This window comes from Episyrphus balteatus, chromosome 1, assembly GCF_945859705.1.
Source record: "Episyrphus balteatus chromosome 1, idEpiBalt1.1, whole genome shotgun sequence".
Classification (NCBI taxonomy): domain Eukaryota; kingdom Metazoa; phylum Arthropoda; class Insecta; order Diptera; family Syrphidae; genus Episyrphus; species Episyrphus balteatus.
This window is the reverse complement of record NC_079134.1, coordinates 101,792,993-101,814,388: the sequence shown is the minus strand read 5'-3', so window position 1 is coordinate 101,814,388 and position 21,396 is coordinate 101,792,993. Positions and strand designations below refer to the sequence as shown.

General features: G+C 30.7%; 1 protein-coding gene across 1 annotated transcript; it reads right to left on the bottom strand.

The window, feature by feature from the left end:
* Window positions 1-9,177: 9,177 nt before the first annotated feature.
* On the bottom strand, window positions 9,178-21,286 carry LOC129906208 (venom serine protease-like). Its single transcript, XM_055981882.1, has 6 exons — window positions 20,888-21,286; window positions 20,613-20,821; window positions 19,263-19,596; window positions 19,106-19,204; window positions 10,461-10,623; window positions 9,178-10,397 (listed from the first exon to the last, which is right to left on the bottom strand). Exons 1-6 carry the CDS (start codon window positions 20,901-20,903, stop codon window positions 10,031-10,033), a joined length of 1,188 nt encoding a protein of 395 aa, XP_055837857.1. The 5' UTR covers window positions 20,904-21,286; the 3' UTR covers window positions 9,178-10,030.
* Between the last annotated feature and the right edge of the window lie 110 nt (window positions 21,287-21,396).

Below are 21,396 nucleotides of genomic sequence, written 5' to 3'. Positions count from 1 at the left end.
CTTTTTCCGCAATAAAAATGTCAAAATCAAATTTGTAGACCCTGTTCAGACCTACAATTTCGTATTTTTTTTTTTTTTTTGACATTAAAAAAAAACATGAATGATTGTTTTTTCACAACCGAACGAGCGGCTTGCTTGGCGGTGGGTGCGGACTAAACGACTTTGCGGGCGGCTGGAGGTCGTAATTTTTGTCAAAAAAAAAAAATTTAAATGCGAAATTGTAGGTCTAACAGGGTCTACAAATTTGATTTTGACATTTTTTTGGATATTCATCACCAAAAAATAGATAATGTAAAAAAACAAATCGCATATCGTAAATTTTTAACTTTTTTGATCGATATCTCGAAAACGGTTCAAGATACGCAAAAAATGTTTGTGCATGAATTGAAGAACATGTTATAAGCTACAAAAAACATCCTTTTAAAATTTTCGTATCTCGAAGGATAGCCGAGTTATCATCTTTTGAAAATAAACAACAGCTTTTTTATGTGTAAATGCTATATTAAGCTACTGGCTGAAAATCTTAAGTTTAATGCTTCTTTAAAGTTAAAGAAGCACTCCGGACATTATATATACAATATATTTTAATCTCAAATACAATTTTGTGATAGACTGGAGATGAAAGCAAAATTGTGTACCCATTTTAAAAGTAATTTCACATCCGTATATTTTCAAAGTATGATAAGTCCAAAAGCGTTTTTATCTTTTAAACTATCGCTCCAAAAATTAAAAACGAAACGGTATTTTGTACCTAGGCAAAAGTTCTACAAAATATATATTTTGTAAATTTTGCTACACACATCAAAAGAAAATAGAACGTTTTTTTCTTCTCCTGCAAAATTTAAAATCATGGACTTATCATGTTTTGAAAATAATGATTCATTTATAAAAAAAAATTAACCTGTGTGAAAATATATTCAAACCGAAAAGTGAATTTATATTCATTGCAGTGAACATTTCTCAATTTATTCTAATGTTTTTTGGTTAAATCAATACCTCATATTTTCAACAATGGACTTTGCGCTTTATTTATGGTTTAAGCGAACGTAAGATGAACACAAAATCAAAAAAGCAAGTCTGACGGAATGTCAGAATGTCTCGTTTTTTTGTGAATGTTAGATGTCCGGTATGGAAAATAGATACTTTTCTTAGATGCTCCCAGATAGCCATTTTAATTTTTAAAAAATCAACTTTTTGAATTTTTTTTATGCCATTCGTTTGTGATTCGTTTGTGACTGTTTGTGACAGCAATAAAAAGTTTTGTGACTCGCTAGTTTTTTAGTTATTAACAAATTTAAAAAAAAAGTACCAGTTAGCCATTTTTTTTTTCAAAACTGAAATAGTATGGACTTTTTTATACTCATTCGATCAGAAATCGTTTGTGACTCCCGAATATATCAATAAAATCGTTTGTGACAACTTAGTTTTCGAGAAAAATAAGAAAAACTAATTAAATTTCACCACACTTTCATTTTGTTTATCAATATGGGCGGAGCTATGTATAGGATTCATGATGCTGAGGTGAGTTTTTATACTTTGAGGTGAGCAACATGTTGCAAATGTATACAAGTATAGGAGATTGTATGTAAGCAAAAACGACTGTTGTTTCTACTTCAATGAAGGGAAATGGAGTTTGAATTTTTAATTATTAATCAAAATAAGTCAGCGACTACCATTTTCATCTAAACTCTTATGGCTCAACCTTATCTAATGTTTAACTTCATTCTATTGAAAATTGTTAACACATTTTATTTGTGTGTTGAGATGTGAGATTTGTGTGGCAATTGTAGGCAAGGGGCAAGTGTATGCGCACATGCATTAGTTCTCTGTTTTCTACTTAATTCTGTACTTAATTTAATTAATTTATTTATTTTCTTTGTTATTTACCTAAGGCAATCAAAACCCTACAAAGAGAAAAATATGACCCGCTAAAAGTAACAGATTGCCATATTGTTTTACCTTCCATACATTTCATAAGGAAATCTTATTAAAATCAACGATTAATAAGTTTTTTTTAAGGAGATTTCTTATTATTTTTATTAAGAAAATCTTATTAAAATTTGACTGAAAAGTTGATTTTTATGCAAATTAGCACTAGAACAAAAATCGCGATCAATATTTTCATGGCAGGTTGGTTCAGGTGGTAAGGTGGGCGACTAATGATTTGAAGTCTCCAGTTCGATTCCCAGCCTGGTCATCGTTTTTTTTATTTTTTTGCAGATTTTAAAACAATAAGGAAAACCCGATTGTTTTAATAAGGTTTCCTTCTTGGATGAAAACAAAGAGAAATCTTATTGTTTTTGTTCTATTTTATGTGGTTTTTTTTTCTCTGTGCACAAGTGCAAAAAAAATTCGATGAGTACTCGCCTCGCTCACGGGAGTCCCAGGTTCGATTCCTAGAAGTGCCTATTTTTTTTTTATTTTATAATTCCTAATAAAATAAAGTAGGTATGCCATATTGTAGTAAATATAGATCAACACCTAAAACCAAAATTTCAAAAGAATCCAATGACCTGTTTTCGAAAATTTGATTAAAAAAAAAAAAAAATCAACATTTTTTCAAAAATGCAAAATGCATTTCTTCAAAATTTTATTTTTGATTTATTCTAAGACTATATAAATACTTTTGTATAAAAAATGCTGATAATATTTAATAAGTCGTTTGAGAGAAATTCAGAATTAAAAAAAAAAACGGTTCTATGGCAGGTACCGTTAATATTTTTTTGTTAAAAGATGGGCCTTGTCCAAAAACCCGCACTTCATTTTTTTTTTTTTTAATCGTTCAGAGTTTTTGAGAAAATTATACTTTTCTAGGATTGGTGCACCACAGGTACCTTTAGATGAGGTTGAAAAAAAATTAATTCCAAAGAATCATCTGCACAATCTGCAAAAACTGCTACATACCAAGTTTGAATAGAATTGGTCCATCCATTTAGGCTGTAGCTTCTAAAATAGTCAGAAATTCCAATCCTAGGTTCGATTCCTGTCGGGGCCTATTTGTATTTTTTTTTTTTATTTTTATGAAAAAAAAATTAATATTTTTTAATATTTTTCTTCAAAAGAAACCATAATTTTCACCATTTACTAAAATGTTCGTGGTAATTTAGAATAAAATGTAGTTCGCCGCTCAGGATTTCAAAATAAAATAGAACAGAGCTGAGCGGCTGAGCGCGTCGCTCAGACGCTCAGGATTGACGCTCAGCCGCTCAGGGTATAAGTGGCCACCCCCATACATTTTCATACGTTCTAATTTAGTTTTGACGCTCAGGATTGACGCTCAGCCGCTCTAAGTCACTTTGTTTTTATAACCTATATCATTTGTTTTAAATATATAAAAAAATGGCATCTTGGAATAGAACAAAGTGCGCAATTATTCGCTGCGGAGCGACAAAAACTGAATGCCCAGATGTAAGATTATTTGATTTCCCAAAAATAATGCTACCTATAAAGTACCCGCTCAAATCATCTTCCGGTTATGATTTTTGACTACAAAAATGCTAACTGGGGTAGATTAAAAAAAAAAAATGGGAGCGAAATTAGAAAATTCTTCATTAATAAATCTCAATCAAGTTTCTTGTGAGGACATTAATGAGGCGGTAGATTATTTTACAAGTGCAGCGTTGGAAAGCGTAGCACAGTCTGTACCTAAAAAAAAACGTTTTATTGAAAACTCAAATTCACTACCCTCCAACATAGTTGAAATTATTAAAGTGAGAAACAGGTACAGATCATTATGGATGAGGACTAGAGATGAAACTTACCTAACAGAAACTTAAATACTAAACAATTTAATCAAATCTTCTACAGCTGAATACAAAAATAAAGCTTGGAATAAAAAACTTCAAACTTTAGACAAAGGTAGCAAACAGTTTTGGAACTTGGTGAAGGTCATAAAAAAAAATAACTGGCAGATTCCAACGATTAAAACTAGGACCTCAACATTTTTAACAAATAACGATAAAGCAACGATTTAGTATCATTTAAAGATGTTAAAGATGTGCTGATAAATTTAAAAAAATCTAAGTCTCCGGGCTTAGATGGTTTGAAAAATTCAGTTTTAAAAAATCTTCCGAAAATGGGGGTCAAGTTTCTACGAGTTGTTTTTGCTGCGTGTTTTAAAATAGGTTACTTCCCCAATAAATGGAAAATAGCAAAAATTATTCCCATCCAAAAACAGGGAAAAAATCCATCAAAACCAAACAGCTATAGGCCCATAAGCTTACTTAGCTCTGTTAGCAAATGCCTAGAAAACTTTATTAAAAACAAAGTTGTTACTCATTTAAACACGCATAATGTTCTTCCAGTGGAACAACTCGGGTTCAGGACCCACTATAGCACGGTTCACCAAGTTCACCGTATATCGAAGGATATTAAGGGCGACCTAGAATCAGGAAAAAGTACTGTAAAGTAAGTACTTTTAGATATTGAAAAAGCATTCGACACAGTGTTGCATGAGGGTTTGATTCATAAACTTCTAGTGCTTAATTATTATTTCATTTTTACTTGATAGAGCATTTAAAGTGTCTGTTAACAACTGCTTTTCTGACCTTAAAACAATCGTTTGCAGGTGTACCTCAAGGATCAGTCCTTGGTCCTTTTTTATATATCATATATACTTACGATTTTCCTAAATTTACAAATTGTAGGTCAGAAATTTTTGCAGATGATACTTGCTTGTACTCGTCAGATTCAGTCGGTTTTAATATTGAAACCAACTTGCAATCTGCTCTTAATATTGTGCAAAACTATAGTAATGACTGGAAAATCAAAATTAATGCTGGAAAGACTTAAGCGGTTCTTTTCACTTGGAAAAGAAAACCTTGTTTCTTACCCAGTAACGGAATCCAGATAGATGGTGTATTAACAGAGTGGAAATCTAGGGTTAAGTATCTAGGAGTACGCTTAGACAAAACACTCACTTTTGGATATCACATACAGGAAACAATCAATAAAGTTAATATTGCCATAGAAATTCTTTATCCTTTCATTAATAGGAAATCAAAACTCAGTGTTGATAACAAGCTTATCATTTTTAAAGAAATTTTTCAAAGCATAATGCTGTATGGTTCTCCTGTTTGGGGTAATTGCGCTAGAACCCACATAAATAAATTGCAAAGAGTACAAAACAAAATTCTAAAAATGATGCTAAATCTGCCATGGCATTACTCCACATATTAGCCATAATCGATCGCATTCCGGCAAGAATTAATTACCTATACGAACGATATAATGTTTCCTGTAGCTCATCTGGAAATTATTTGATTTCAAACTTGGCTGAGTAAGAAACATACAAAATAAAAAAAAAAAAACAAAAAAAAGGTCAAAATATAAAAAATTGAAAAAAAAAACACAAATTCAAAAAATACATACAAAAAAAAATTTTTTAACAATGCAAAATATACAAAATATACAAAAAAAAAACTTTTTAGCTTATAAAAATTCTGTGACATTTATCTATTTATTTATTTATATATTTATTGATTGTTTTATTTTTTTATTTATGTACTTATTTATTTATTTGTTTATTTATTCATTTATTTGTTCATTTATTTATTTATTTATTAATTTATTTACTTATTTATTTATTTATATATTAATCTATTTATTTATTTATTTATTTTTGTTTATTTAACTATTTATTTATTTATTTTTGCAATTATTGATTACATGTTGAGTTGTTATTTATTTATTTATTACTTTTTGTTCCCTCATCAATGTTAATTACTTATTAACTGTTAAATTATTTATTTGTTTGTAAAGCCAGTGTTTGAAATTAGGTACTTTTTAGTCCTAAGCTCCCCTTCTCTTCTCATCTTAACAAAGCGATACGATAATAGGAAGGTTTTTCTTGTAACTTTTCCTTCTCTCTTGTAATTTGTATAATTCTGTGTCAATTGTAATAAAAATGTTATTATTTTTCAGTAGTAAGGTAGAGTTATACCATATCTCTGTAAACTGTGCAATATAGATTTAAGAAAAGAAAATAAGTTACAATTGCAGCTACAATAAAAATACAAATACAATACATTTTTGTTACCAGTTTTAAGTTTTTTTTCGTTGTTTTGATTAAAAGCTAAATAATATATACATTAGGAGCAATATATATATTAGGAGCAAAAAAATGGAATCAAACTTTTCGTTCTGTAAAAACGATAATAGGTCAGGATGTAATTGACATACATGAATGTTAATTGCACCATTTAAAAGCTCGAAACAAAAGCTTTAAATCAATGCTAGGAACTTAAAAACCCGTTCACTTTATAAAGATCCAATCAACATAAATGAAGCATGTAAGGAAAAAAAGACTGAAACTGAAACAGAGAGTATCTGGAAAATTAAACATTTTAAAAAAATTAAGTGCAATTTATTGACAGATAACGTCAATAGTAAGAAAAAAAAATAAATTGAAGCAGAGAGTATCAAAAAAAAAATTAACATTTAGAAAAAAATGAAGTGCAATTTATTGACAGATAGATCTCATTTTATATTCCAGGAAATAGGTATCCTTTCTTCGTATAGGTAGATACCCGGTTTAAAATGTGAGGCAACACCAAAATTTTATTTAAATTTAATACTTGCTTGAGCATAATAATTTCAAGTGTCGAAATATGATGTACTCAGTAATACCTACAACCTCTGCTAGGTCATTTCCAAAGTAATTGACATGATTTTTATTTTGTAACACAGTGATTATATATTATCCTATCTCCTATGCTATAAGAAGGTATAATGCTCTTTTGTTTGAGTGGAATTTTCTCTCTCCTGGAAAGGACACTTCTAGAAAGCAAAGCCGAGAACTTTCTTGAATAAATCTTAAGAGGTGAATTTTGGTATAAAAAGGTTTCCGCACTAACGACACAATTTGATTTTGAAAGTCAAGGAATACAGTTCGTGGGAAAGAAGAGTATTGTAGGTATATTAGCACGATTCCTTCGGGAGGTGGTAAAGTACTACTAGTAGTTTACTAGCGATTTTCAATGGAACGCACTTTCAAACAATTCAATATAAATCGTATCTACTCGGGAAGAAGAGCATGAGTAGATGATAGTACTAGATTAACCAAAACATCTACTATTAGTAGACTCCCACCTCCAATGGAACAGGGCTATTGTTAGCAGCTAATAAATTGATTTAAATAAAGTGTGTTTATTTGAACGGAAATAAAAGAAGAAAATTAAACTAGACAAAACAAATTTTATTGCGAACCTTAGTAAAATTTTAACTTTGTATGTATATTAGGGTGGGTCAAAAAAATGGAAATTCGTTTTTTTGATTTCCCGAGTCGAACTTTATGTATGAATTTAGTACTCAAAGTACTTAATAGAATCTACTTAAATACTTTTCATTTTAAATTGAACCTAAATATGAACTTTGAATACTTACTAAACTCAGTATCTCCCGAGAAACCTTCACGACTAATAATTAACGCCTTTGAAAACTGAAAATAGTAGTTTAATTCTAAATATTCTATTTGTGTCCTAAATTTTTAGAGCTAAGTATGTACTTGAAAAATTCTTTGAGCTTGGAAAATACCATTGACACTATTAAAGCTCGGTTGAGACTATTAAAACTCCAAACACTTTTTAGTCCTAAATGTTCATGTCTCTAGAATTTTTAACCCCTAAATTTGTATTCTTTAATCTGGGCTGAAACTTTCGAAACTCCAAATACTAGTTAAGTCCTAAAGGTATAGGTTCAGACAAGCACGATCTTGTCCATTGTCTCTTGCACTTGACACGTTAAATGCCATTCGAAGTAGGTCATTCGGCGAGAATGGGTCAATCGGCGAGCGTGATTTTAATATTATTAGAAAATTGGAATACAAATAAAAGTTTAAGTTTTGTTAGTTTGAAATAAAAAAAATAATAATTTATAAAAACCAGCGTACCCTGGAATATGAAAAAAAAAAAAATGAATTTGTGAAATAAAATATAAAGAAAAAAACAGTGAAAGTGAAAAAAAATTAATATTGTAGTGAATTTTTTTTTAATTGCTCTAGGTATAGAGCAAGATTAAGTTTCGTGTCAAAAACAAAAATTTGAGGTTTTAGTTAATGATAATGGAGAAGTAAAAAAAAGTGATTATCGTCATGAAGTCCGGCGGTCTGTGCATCGGTACGTCTGTGCATCGTCAAACTAAGTTGTAGTCTAAACGGTTAGACGGTTTTTCTTGAAATTTAGTACAGAAAATTTTTTAGTAATTGCGGTTTTTTTTTAATATCTCACTTAAAAAGTGAACCTCCCACACACAATTTTTGAGCTTAAAATTTTCTCGAAAACGGCTTTAACGATTTCGAATAAAATAACTGAGCACACTTTGTTCAGAGGATTTTAAGAGCATGCTCGATATGATGCTTGATGTGTTCGGAACTCTTTTCTGAGCTTAACAGGTAAAATGCCTAATGATCTGGATCAATATAGAAACCGTGTTTTATGTAATTCAGTACTCAGTAGAATTTTGCACTGTAAAAACAACAAATAAATGCTAAGGACAAACAAAGCATGGATTTTTTGTGGTTGACGGAAACATTTTTTTCTAAATTAATACATATATACATTTTTTAACATCAAATGATTTTTTATAATAAATAAAAGTAATCGTTTTTTGTTCTTTAAGGTATTAAGGACCATTTGCTGAATCGAAACTTAAATAATTTTTGTTAAACATAAGCTCTCATTCCCTACTTTTTCGCTTAAACTGTCACAACATAAGGATTTATGTTTCACTTAAATGCTTAAGTTTCAATTCCGCAAACGGCTCTTAAAGTTTACTTAGCTAAGTAGGTAGGTACTTACCGAAAAAAAAACGACTATACCCATTTTATTTAACGTGAACATTAATTCTACCGTAGTTAGTAATTGTAGGACCTAGCAAGAATATTTAGACCCTAATGAGAGTAAAAAAGCCTATAGGTAGAATTTTTGAAAATAAGTAGAATAAATAGGACCAAATGAGTTTTTGTAGTGTATTAAGGTTTTAAAAAAAGGGTTAATTAGATTTTTTTTTGGTCCTAAATAACTACCCAAAATGGGATTTTTTCCGATAACCGACTATTTGCGGTCTTAAGTAGAGGTTATTTTCTTTAGAAATTAAGTGATATTTATGGTCTATTAAATCTAAATAGAGAATGTTTGGGATTAAAATATGTTTTAAATAGTGCCAAATGTTCGACTCGGGTTGGTACTTCCAAAACTCGATTGCTAGACACCTCTAGAATATACTCACCAAATATGAACTCTTTATCCTAATGGGAAGGTCCTCCGCTTTTCAATTTTCCATTTTTACATCAAGCTTCTACCAAAAAAAAAATAATTTTTTTTTAATTGACTTTTTAGCCAATTTTTTTTACATATTCTTGTAGAAAATTGAACGCTCTACAAAGAAGGTTAAATACACTTTTTTGAATTATCTAACCGTTTAGTAGATATTTGAGGTCAAAAATCGAGAAAATCTTTAAAAATTCGTTTTTTGTTCTTAATTTTGTAACAAATTGAAAAATTATAATAATCAAACGCGCATGACATATTCTTGTAGGAAACAAATTGCTCCATAAAAAAGGTCTTAATTTTTTTCAATAATCTAACCATTCTAAAGATATTCGAGGTCAAAGTTAAAAAAAAAAATGAAAACATTTTTTACTTTTCAAAATTTTCTAATTCACTGAAAATTCAATATATTCAAATTAGCAAGATGTTTTCTTGTAGAGACTTAAACGTTCTATAAAAAGTTCCTTGGCAGCAAATTGATTGCTTTAACCGTTTAGAAGATAATCGCAATGCATACTTGTCATTAGAAAACTATTGAAATCAGTGGGCATTGGTTTGGATACGAATATCTTCTTAACGGTTAAAGCAATTAATTTGCTGCCAAGGAACTTTTTATAGAACGTTTAAGTCTCTACAAGAAAACATCTTGCTAATTTGAAAATATTGAATTTTCAGGGAATTAGAAAACTTTGAAAAAAAGAATTTCGATTTTTTTGACCCCCCCTAATGTATATATAATTAAATAACTTAACAGCGTTGACATTTTAATTATATGGTTTTGGACACAACTTCCCTACAGGAAATCTTCTTATCCATGGTAGGTAAGATGTTATTCTTGTGTTGACACCTGGACCACTTCCGCATTCAAAACCATAACTAATGGATCCCAATAAAAACTGTCTAGCAGAACCCTTATGAATTGCTGGACCTCCAGAGTCAAATTGGCAGGCGTCTCTATTTTGAAAAAATGTACAAACTTGTGTCGACTGCAAATTCGGGTATATATTTTGACACACTGAATTTGGGAGAATATTCACACTAGCTTTCTGGAGTGTATTCGATTTTGGACCAGCAAAAGAAGTAGTTCCCCAGCCGACAACATCTACCTTTGTGTAGTCGAAAGGATTATTTCTGAAATTAAATAAGTATATATAAAAATTAGGTCATTGGGTACGTTAGAATGAATAAGCTTACAATTGATCCAGTGGCAAGCATACTGGTCCAACACCCGAAGACCACTCAATATTTCCACGAGTGACTATTATTGATATATCATTTAGATTATTTGTTGCATTATAATTTGGATGTTCAATGAAAGAAACAATTTCATATGTTGCTGCGTATTTGGACTCAGTACCTATGTACATAAAAATGATACCTACTATTAGGAAAAATTTTAAATTAATTAGAGTTCAAAATATGTTGTTGTTATCCTTCACTTTAATCCGTGATCTTAATTGTGCAAGATAAGCATTTTACAATTTTTAACTATTATTGTTGTTCTTTTTTTTAATAAAATAAAATGCGCGACTAGATTTCATGTTGGTACTTGCTCTTCAGTTAAAAACAATTTTTAATAACAGATTATCATTTGTAGATATGACTTTGGCATAGTAAAATTGAACTCTACAACAGAATTTTAGTATTTAATTGATATAATTTATTAGATATATCATTAATTGTTACTTTTATTACAATTAATTCACTAATGAATACTGAAAGTTCACAACTCATAAAATCGGAGAAGAAAAGAGCGCAGTTCATTTAGTTCTGAAATTCCCCGGTGTGCACTCTAAAACAGAAAATTGAACAGATCTATTGTTTACAACCAATGTCAAACCATACGACGGATGAAAAAGTAGAAAGTTGGGCAACTTCTTCCGTCGAAACCGTCCGTCTCCGTCCGATCCGTCTCTTATGGGTCGCTTCCCATAAGAACGTGTGTATTTTATCGAGCTGTCAGTCAAAAACTTCGACGGAACGGACGCAACGGATTCTATGGGCTGGGGCCTTAAGTGGTATATTTGTTGAAGAAGATATAAACGTTAAAAGCTTTGTGTGCATAATTTGATACGCAACTCTGGTGGATAATGAGCTAAGTACAGTGAAGTAGCTAGCCGTTTGGAGACCCTTTCCCATCCCCACTAGACTGGGTCATAGGCTTGTTAGCTTTTTGTTTAAATAAAATAATATTTACCCTTATTTTTTTTTTCGAAAACATAAAGGTTCACATTTTTGAGGTGATTTAAAATCAAATGTCCAACTGGGTCGCACTAACTTAGATTACTTCTTAGAGTTCAAGTTACCTTAATTTCAAAACTTTTATACATGGGGGGACATGCCCTCCCCCCCCCCAAAATTAATGTGAAAAACAGAAAATTATAAAGCAAAAAGGTGGAAACGAGTTTTTAAACCATATGAATGGTTTCTTTATTGTAATAGACTATGCTTTAGGAAATGATTCATGGGCATATTAGCAAGAAGTCGTCTTTAGTTGTAAATATGTATAATGAGGCCATGAAAATAAAATTTGATTTCTTACCTACTCTCTACTCTTTAATGAAAACTTTTAAAAACTGAAAAATCAAGGTTTTTTTAATGCGAGTTGTACCCAAAACACAATTGTGGAAGAAAAACGTTTCTGAATTATTTTCGTACTTTAATTACAGTTGAACCATAAATTAAGGTACCTTCCATCAAAGAATTTTGTAAAAACATAGTTCGTTTTCTCCAAACCTGTCCCTGCAATTTTGATAAAAACATTTTGAAAAAAAAACATTTTAAAATGATGGTCTTCAACGCAAAATCATTCCGAAAAATAGTTAAATCAAAGTGGTTTCTGTTTATTTTAACTAGGTTTAAGATTCACACAGTGTAGAACGGTTATTAAATTCTAACTTTGTTTAAAATGACTACCCCAATAATTTCAACAGATTTTTTTAAACAAAAGGTTTGATTTTTAGTAATTAAAAATTAAATATAGAAAAATTAATTTTTTGGATTAAGAAAAATATACAGGTATATTTTTTAAGTTTCAATTTTTCGAAAACGGGACATTTATTTCAAATATTAGTTTTAGGCCGTGTGTGAATTTGGTTAAATATCTAGCCGAGGATAAGTTTTTGACATTTGTATCCTATGTCTGCAAAACAAAAAAATTAATGGTGTTTAAAACATTTATAAATATTTACTATTTACAAACTTCCACCTATGAATTTTATTTTTGCGTTGACATTCTTACTTACAATTTTTGTTTATCATCAATACAGTGAAATATATTGAAAAAATATTGTTTTTTCCCTAATACATACTGCACTTTCCCAATTTTCTTTCTTTATTTTTAGTTTTTAATTATTTATTTATTAAAATACATCAATTCTTCTGCAAACAATTTATTCTCTGAAGATTCAAATTTAACCGGGTCCCAGGTAAGTATTTGACAGCTGAAAATTTGTGTGTTCAAAAATTTATTTTCAAATATTTAGTCTCGTCTAAATATTTATTTCAACCAATTTTGCATCGGAAAATACTCTTAAATCATCTTAATGACGCTGTATGCTTGTTTTTGGGATTAATGCACTGCACAACTAGACTTGAGGTTCAGAGCAATGGTGATTGCATAATTGTTATTGGTGCAGTTATTTAAGGGGTAATAACACCTTGTAAGGCACGAAATCGAGTGTCATTTTCATCAGTGTATAAAACAAAGGAGAAACATTATTTTCTTTTAGAGTTTGTTTAGTTTGTTTAAGTATATCAATAGGTAACAGAATAGACTAATGTGAAAATTTTTAATGAGGTGAAATTTTGTAAATGGCGCCGTAGTTCAGGATGATAGTAAAATCCTGTGCTCCCATCGGGCGACCAACTAACTCCTACAGTTTTTAACCGATTGGGCTAAAATTTTGTGTGGAGCTTAAAAATACCATCTTCTAGTACGTATTTTTTTGAAATATTGATTTTCAAAGAAATGGTATTAATTTGAAAAAATTATTTTATTCCAAAAACAAAATTCAATGAAAAAAAGCTCATAAAATCGTTAAATTTTAATATTTCAAAAAAATCCTACGTACTTCACTAGGAGATAGTATTTTTAAGCTCCACACAAAATTTTAGCCGAATCGGTTAAAAACTGTAGGAGTTAGTTGGTCGCCCGATGGGAGCACAGGATTTTACTATCATCCTGAAATTTTCACATTAGTCTATTCTGTTACCTATTGATATACTTAAGCAAACTAAACAAACTCTATAAGAAAATAATGTTTCTCCTTTGTTTTATACACTGATGAAAATGACACTCGACGTCGTGCCTTACAAGGTGTTATTACCCCTTAAATAACGATGAAACCAAACCACGTTACAACTGTTAAATCTTCTTTACACGCTACGAAAAATTCAATTTCAAAACGATATAATTCTTGCAACATGCAACTTATACGCTCTTAAAGTTAAATTATCAGTTTAGGTATATCTTGGCCTTGACTTTTTCGTATTTCGAAATCTTTGTTTTTAATCAACGGTGGTTTTTTATGCTCTCGATATCGATAGAACCCAAATTTATCGCGATAGAGTGTAGGTAGGAACTGTTATAGTCTAAGGGCCTTATCAATAACACAGGTCAACACGAAATTTGTGCTTGGGTTGTGACTATGAAATGATGATAGATATATTGATACTCATCTGGAAAACATTTTTCTTTTTATTTTTAATTTGCTTTTGAGGTCAGCAGAGCAATTTCCAGTATTCAAGAAAATCTGTCTTTTACAAAAATTGTCGGACGTAATTTTGGCAAAAACTCGAGAACGTCTTAACCGATTTGGCTGATTTTTGTTTTGTTTTCTTCATTTTAATGCTGTTTTCATATTTATATTCAGAAAAATTAAAAAAAGAAGAAAATTAAGAAGAAAAAAGAAAAATTATGTCGAAATTTTCGTTTTGTTCGAATTTTTGTCAAATGGGAGCTTGAGGCATTATTTGATACCTTCTATTTTCAATATTTATGGTAAAAGTAAATCACTCTGATGGTATTTTTAATCTACAAAAATAACTGTATCCAAACTGTAGCCAAACTAATTCATATTGAAATTCTTTATTTATTGAAACATTAAATTAATTTGTTTGCATGGTATTTTTATTATTTTGTTGCATATACAGGGTGTCTAGAAAAAAATGGATCAAACGAAACTTAATATCTCTCAGAATTTGGTAGCTTTTTCAGCCCAAATCCTTACGGTTTTCGATTAAATATGCAGTTCTTGTGAAATTTCCCTACTTTGCAACAATATTTTGCCTCCTCTGCCCATAATTGATTTTTGTTTTTTACAATTCTTTCAATAAAACATTGCTTAATAATGAGAAACAATTAATTAATAAAAATATTTTTTATTTCATAAGCCATTTTTCTGCAAATAAATTAACAGTTTCAAGTTTCGTAAAAACTCAATTTCTTACTTTTATTTCAGAGCAACAAGACGAAAAAAATTTGTATTGTGTGACTCCGGTTTATTATTTTTAAAACTTATCCCGGTATTGCAGTTTTTAAAAAAGTATAAAAGTTTCCAAAGTTGAAGTTAGATCTAAAAATATTACAGTTTGAACTCAAAACACAGGGTTTTTCAGAGCAAAAAACCCTTAAATTCATCATAACTTTTTTCCTATAATTTAAGTCGAATAAAGTGCTTTAGCAAAAATTTAGACCTTTCAATTATCTACATTTTATACCTTAACAGTTTTTTTGTACAATGCACGGTTCTTGCACTATAGCTCATAAAACTCGAGTTAGACTCACAGGGTATGAAAATTGTATTTTTGCTCCCAACACTATAAAAGCAAATCTTAGGAGGGGAAAGGGTGATTATCTATTGTTTTGGTTTACCATGAACCCAAAAAGTGCAAATTAAACCCAAGCACAAAAAATATTTTTATTTTTGTCGACCTGTGTAATCAAATTTAAAGCTCAGTTAAATATTTAACTGAGCTTTAAATATAACTAATTTAATAGTCAGGTTAAGGGTTAACGCCACGTTAAATTTATAGTTGGAAACTAAACTATAAACGCACAGTTAAATGTAAACGCACGGTTTGCACTGTCTTTTTTACAGCAAAAAAACATTTGTCAAGTCAACAAGTTGTTGTAAATTTATCATATTGGCGGAAAATTATTCAATAAGTAAGTGGACAAATTTATTTGTTTAAATATTTATTTGTGTTTATCTTTTTATTTATAAATATTCACTTATTTTCAGATATCACAGAGGAAGAGGTAGATGACTTCAGAGCCAGACATCGTGGGTTCGAACCCAGCCAGCGGCTTAACTAAAGCCTGTGTGATAACATGAGACAATTGTCAACGATGTCTCCCCCTCTGTGCCACGTAGTTATGTGTTATACGTGTTTCTGTTGTTCTTTCTATTCTTTGTCTCTCTCTGTTGTATAAATGTCTTGTGCTGTTTCAGCCAAATAGACTAAGTTTCCGAAGCTGTAAGTGTGTCTAGTCCGAAGATTTATCTTTGGATTAGATTAATATGTAATGTAATGTAATTTTCAGATATGGCTGAAAAGGAAACCTTCAAAAGAAAACGGTCAGCAAATTGGACCACTTTCATGAAAGAGCTGCTACTTGAAGCCGATATCATAGACTCGAAAGTTAATGACGGACAAAATTTAAAACTAAAATCAGAAGCCTGGGAAGGCATTGCGGCTACATTTCGGGCCAGTGGCTTCAATTTGCAACCTAAGCAAATTAGGGAGAGGTGGAGCGGCTATAAACAAGAAGCCAGAACAAATAAAAGTCAGTTTAAAAGATCTCAGAAGGAGACTGGTGGCGGAAAGCCTCCTGAGGAGCCTGCGGAGACGGATTATGAAATTGCCGAGATATCAGCTCTAGATTTTGTGGAGGAAACTGCGGAGTTTGATAGCGACGCAATATACGCCACTGAATATAATGACAGGCAGTGGCGTACGTTGAGTTGCTGTGGCCCCGGGGCAGGACTAAATTTTGGGGCCCATTTGATATTTGGGTCCCATTTGATATAGAAAATAAGAAAAAATAAAAAAGTACGTAAACGCCCTACTCTTTTTTTTTGGGTCCCTGATGTATCATTCGTTGGTCACTTAGATTATTCAAGTAATATTTTTTGGAGCTCTAAGATAATAGGTATATAATTTTTCTTTCAAAAAAGCTATTTATTTGTTTGGGGCCCCTGAGGTAATATTTTTTTGAGGTGAAATAAATATATAGCTGGCCCCCGATTTATTATGCATTACACTGAAGAATATAATTTGTCTCTCTTGTGTTCGAAGTGATTCATGTAAAATATCTGATCTCTTGCTTCGATATACACATGTATAAAAAGTTGCCTTCTCTGCATTGTCTCCATTCGGGGGCCCCGGGGCACTGCCCCGCTTGCCCCAATGGTGTGTACGCCCCTGATGACAGGTAAAATATTTTCTTGGTTCAATTAATTTTCAAAAAAAATTTGTATTCCAGAGAAATTAATTATTAATTAATATTAAAATTAATTTTTTTTGATTACTGGTATACACACAAATTAACCCGACGTTAAAATTTAACTCGGCGATACTTAAACGTGTTTTTAGCGATTCATTATTGGTAAGGCCCTAAGTGCCCACAGCAACTTTGGGGGTGGAGATACATACCTATCTAATAATATCCCAAAATGTGAGTACCTATGAGTTTGCAGTTTTATACACTTATATGTTTTTATAACGAATTCAGAAGTCTAGACGCTTTAAATTACGGCTTTCTATTGTTTTCAGGTGGTTTAAAAAACGTCAACTTTCCCATTCATATATTAAGGCTAAAGTCACACTATTTCATATTCTTCATGCCAGAACGGATGGCCTGTCATTTCCCCTAAGCCTAAAGACATCAATCTTGATGATGCGATTAATAGACCTCAAAATAAAGCTGTTTAAGCGGCTTTGTTTTGGAGTCTTTTGTGTGTATTTTTTTTTTTGTTTAGGTATTTAATTTTTTTGTTTTGTTTTTTAATTCAAAAATATTCAAGAACAGAGCCGATATGCTCAGTTAAAAAAGCTTATATCTTGAGTACTCTATTGGCCGCATCGTCGAGATTGAGGCATTAAGGCTTAGGGAAAATAACAGAGCATCAGTCCTCATATTAAGAATGTGAATTTGTGTTAATTTAGCCTTCTAACTGGAAAACTCGAGTTATTTAAACCCCTAAAAACCATAAAAACCCACGATTTAAAGCTGCCAGACTTTTGAATTCGTTTTTAGAATGCATAAGGCTATAAAACCGTTGGTATATAACTACTCATACTCACATTTTAATTATACCTCACCTCCCAAAATTTGCTGTAGACTCTCGGTCTTTTAGAAAATTTGCGCTTTAAAAACATTCCAGTGGACTGTTTGAACAGGCAATGATTTCTTCATTGGTATTTTATTAAACATAAATGATCGTAATCAGTAACTTTTCAAAATTATAACTAGCTATTGCTGTGTTTTTTTGGTAACTCAGAACTTAGCTCAGTAAATTAAGCACGGGAAACAACAACAAATGATTACTAAGGATAAATAAAAGTTTTTTGTTTGTTGGTTAACAGAGAAATTTTTTTTCTAAACTTATACATTTGTAACCCTTTAACAATAAAGGATTGTTAGTAATAAATTAAAATAATCGTTTATTATTGTTAACAGCAGAAAACTCAGTAAAATACTTAGTACCACCAAAACACGCCTAATAACTTTTAATTTTATTTTTTAAAACCCTACTGATTTTTGCTGCTTTCCTTTAGGTGCATTTATCTACTGCTTAGAACTTTAAGTTGCTTTCAATTACTATTTCTCTATAGAAAAAGTAATTCAAAGTAGCTTTAAGTACATATGTACTAAGCAGTAGATATACATTAGGGTGTCCGTTATTTCCCAAAGTGATGTTTTCGGGGGAAACACCCCCTAGATCAAAAGCTTAGGGCCTAAATAAGGGGAATTTAGCAAAAAAAAAATTTTGGAAATCATTAACCCGTGCCTCTAGGGTCATACTTTCCCCATACAAATTTGTATGGGAAATTTTTAACTCATGCATACAATTTTTTTTCTCTCGAGTTAAATCATATTTTTTTTAATGTTTGATAATTCTGGTTGGAAAACAGTTACTTTAAAAGATCGCATTCAAAATTTCCCGTTAAAATTTTTTTTATATTTTATTTCGGTTTTTGAAATTATTAGCTGTTTTCGTAGTTTTTGCTTTCACCTATCACACAATTTTAAATGCAGTTTTATTGGTGTTTAATTCTTTTCAAATATTACATTCAAAAATTTGTGAATAAATCAAAAATTTCAATTTTTGAAATTTTTTTTTGAAATTTTTGCCGTTTTTCAACCAGAATTATCAAACATTAAAAAAAAAATATGATTTAACTCGAGAGAAAAAAAATTTTATGTATGAGTTAAAAATATCCCATACAAATTTGTATGGGGAAAGTATGACCCTAGAGGCACGGGTTAATGACCTCTAAATTCCCCTTATTTAGGCCCTAAGCTTTCGATCTAGGGTGTGTCTCCCCCGAAAACATCACTTTGGGAAATAACGGACACCCTAAAATAAATATGTTCTCAAATGAAGACAGCTTTTAGTAGAACCGCTTGTGGTTCTATTTTAGTGATCGCCTTTCATTTAAATGCGTGAACCTTGCAGTATGCAATCTAACTCTTAAACGATTAAGGAATGAAGGAATCATATTCTTTCAAAATATGTTATTTAATTTCTTATTAAGATTTAGAGCTTAGTAATGATCTTTTGTCTCATATTTAATTTGTTAGCAGCTGGCTATAAGTAAAGCTTACTCACTTGAAGATAAGTCATGATCCCCAACAACTATTATACTTTCAGCTGGTTTTGGAAAGAGGCGAACACAATGAGTTACAGTTAAAACTATCCGGTGGCTTACTAAAATGTTTTTTTTATAAATTTCGTTTACAGCTTAATTTTCTCAACGAATTCTTACTTATTGATCCACCACAATAGATTGAACCTGTTGGTTTGTTGTAAAGCGCCACCATTGATGGAAACTCCCCAATTGCTGTCTGAATTCCACCTACTATTCTTGTGTTTTGCGACCATCCACAATCACATGCCTGAGGGCGCGTTGATAATTTGCATCTAAATGAACCCCCCACTCCAGAATTTGTTGCATCACCAGACACGTAGGCTATAACAAGTCTTGTAAATAGTGTTGTTTCTGTTAAATTCCCTATTCCACAAAACTGTTCTGCGCCAATTAAATTTTCGTCACCATCACGAGAAAAATAAAAGTATTCAGTACTGCAAGCGTTTGGATTCTGTAAGTCAAATATTAAGTAAGAACAATATTACAAAACATTAGATACGAGGAAACTACACCAAAAATAAGACACAAAATATACTTTTATATCCCAATAGTAGGTAGGTACCTTCTGTGGTACTCATAGTTACTCTAGTTCAGTTCAGAGAATCAGCGAAAGTTAATGACTTTTATGGATATATGGTGTTGATAGGTTAATATATTGAATTGCATACTTTTAAAATAGATTTATAAACTAAAATGTTATTAGCAGTGTTCAAATATGCTCCAATGTATCCAACTCTACTTTACAACTTAGAAAGCTAAGTTTATGAATTTTTAATTTTTTTAAATCTAAAATACTGAAATTGAAATCCTATATAATTTTAGAATCATTATTACAAAATGAATATTTTTTTGTAAGCTATTAGTCACCTCATTCCCTGAAAACTTTAATAAAAAAACAAGTAAATATTAAAATATTTACCAAAAATATTTTAATGCTCATTATTTATTATTTTACCCATGATACCTATACGAAACGTTCATGACAAATTTCATTATGTCCGGTTCTTAATTTAAAAGAGAAATCGATTAAGTAATGAGTAATGACTGTTGTTCCAAAAGAAAAGGAGTACCTACCTATTCATAAAAGGACCAATCACTTTTCTATTTGGAGGTCAAATCTTTTTGGTTTTGATTTTAATCAATTAAGTATTAAAAATACCTCGAAATATAGTATCAAGAACGATTCATTGGATCTTAGGCCTGCTTTGAAATTGAAATCTGCACTTGCAAACTGAAAAATCCTTGTATCTACTCTTGGGGGTGGACTCCAAAGTGGCCCAAAATCTCAAAATAACTTGTATATTGACCAACCCAAACCATGCACATTTCCTACTTTGATCACAAAGTTCACAATTTTGTTACTTAACCAGCTCACTATTTAGAAAATTATTTCATTCAAGAACAAACAATTTTTAACAAAGTATTACTTCTACTTTTTATAAGAAAAATAAATATTTGAAATCTTACCTTATCTATTGCCATTGAACACTCAGCATAAATTTCATAGTCAAGTGGAGCCACAAATGAATACTTGCATGAAGATCCTGATGGATACTTCAGAGGGTAGAAAGGAGATTCAACGTAAGCTACAGTATCTGGCTGAAGTGAATATCTATGGTTGCATCCCTCAAATAGTCCGTTACATATCACCAAGATTTTGAATAGCAAAATTATTCCTTAAAAAAAATTGTAGATTATTCCTTAAAAAAAATTGTAAATTATTTCATTTCCCTGGAACTAACCTAGACACAAAATCATTTTCGAACCGCTGACAAGTTACGAATGCTTGGAAATAACTCTTAACAACCACAGTAGAACACTTTATTTGCAGAATGAAACCACAGCCGAACACTTTATTTGCAGAATGAATGTCTTTTATCTTCTTAAACAAGCATTTTTTTAATGAGTGCAATGTTAAGCCGACCTAGTTGTAATGTTTGATTGATTTAATAAATTTATAAATATTCAAGAACTTAACTTCGGTTTTATGGCAGAAACTGCGATCAGACCGAATTTGCTTTACTTATTTTATAATTTGTATTTGACTATTTACAGAAGAGTGATATGGTTATGATGATTTTTCGAGCAAATCGGAGTTTTTGTTTGTATCTATAACAGTGGCGTAGCTAGCCCTTTGGGGGCCCTGTATCCAATTTATTTTGGAGGCCCTCGTTTCGCCTCTCCTGGAATTTGTAAAATCCTTTTATTAATTTTATTTAAATAAAATACCTATAGGACTTTAATTGGTCAC

Excerpts from the sequence above, each read along its gene's own strand:
- LOC129906208 (XM_055981882.1), bottom strand. Across the intron at positions 19,597-20,612 it reads GTTCAATGGCAATAGATAAG|AATCCAAACGCTTGCAGTAC; the intron begins GTAAGATTTCAA and ends TTTGACTTACAG. Across the intron at positions 10,398-10,460 it reads TGCTTGCCACTGGATCAATT|AAATAATCCTTTCGACTACA; the intron begins GTAAGCTTATTC and ends ATTTAATTTCAG.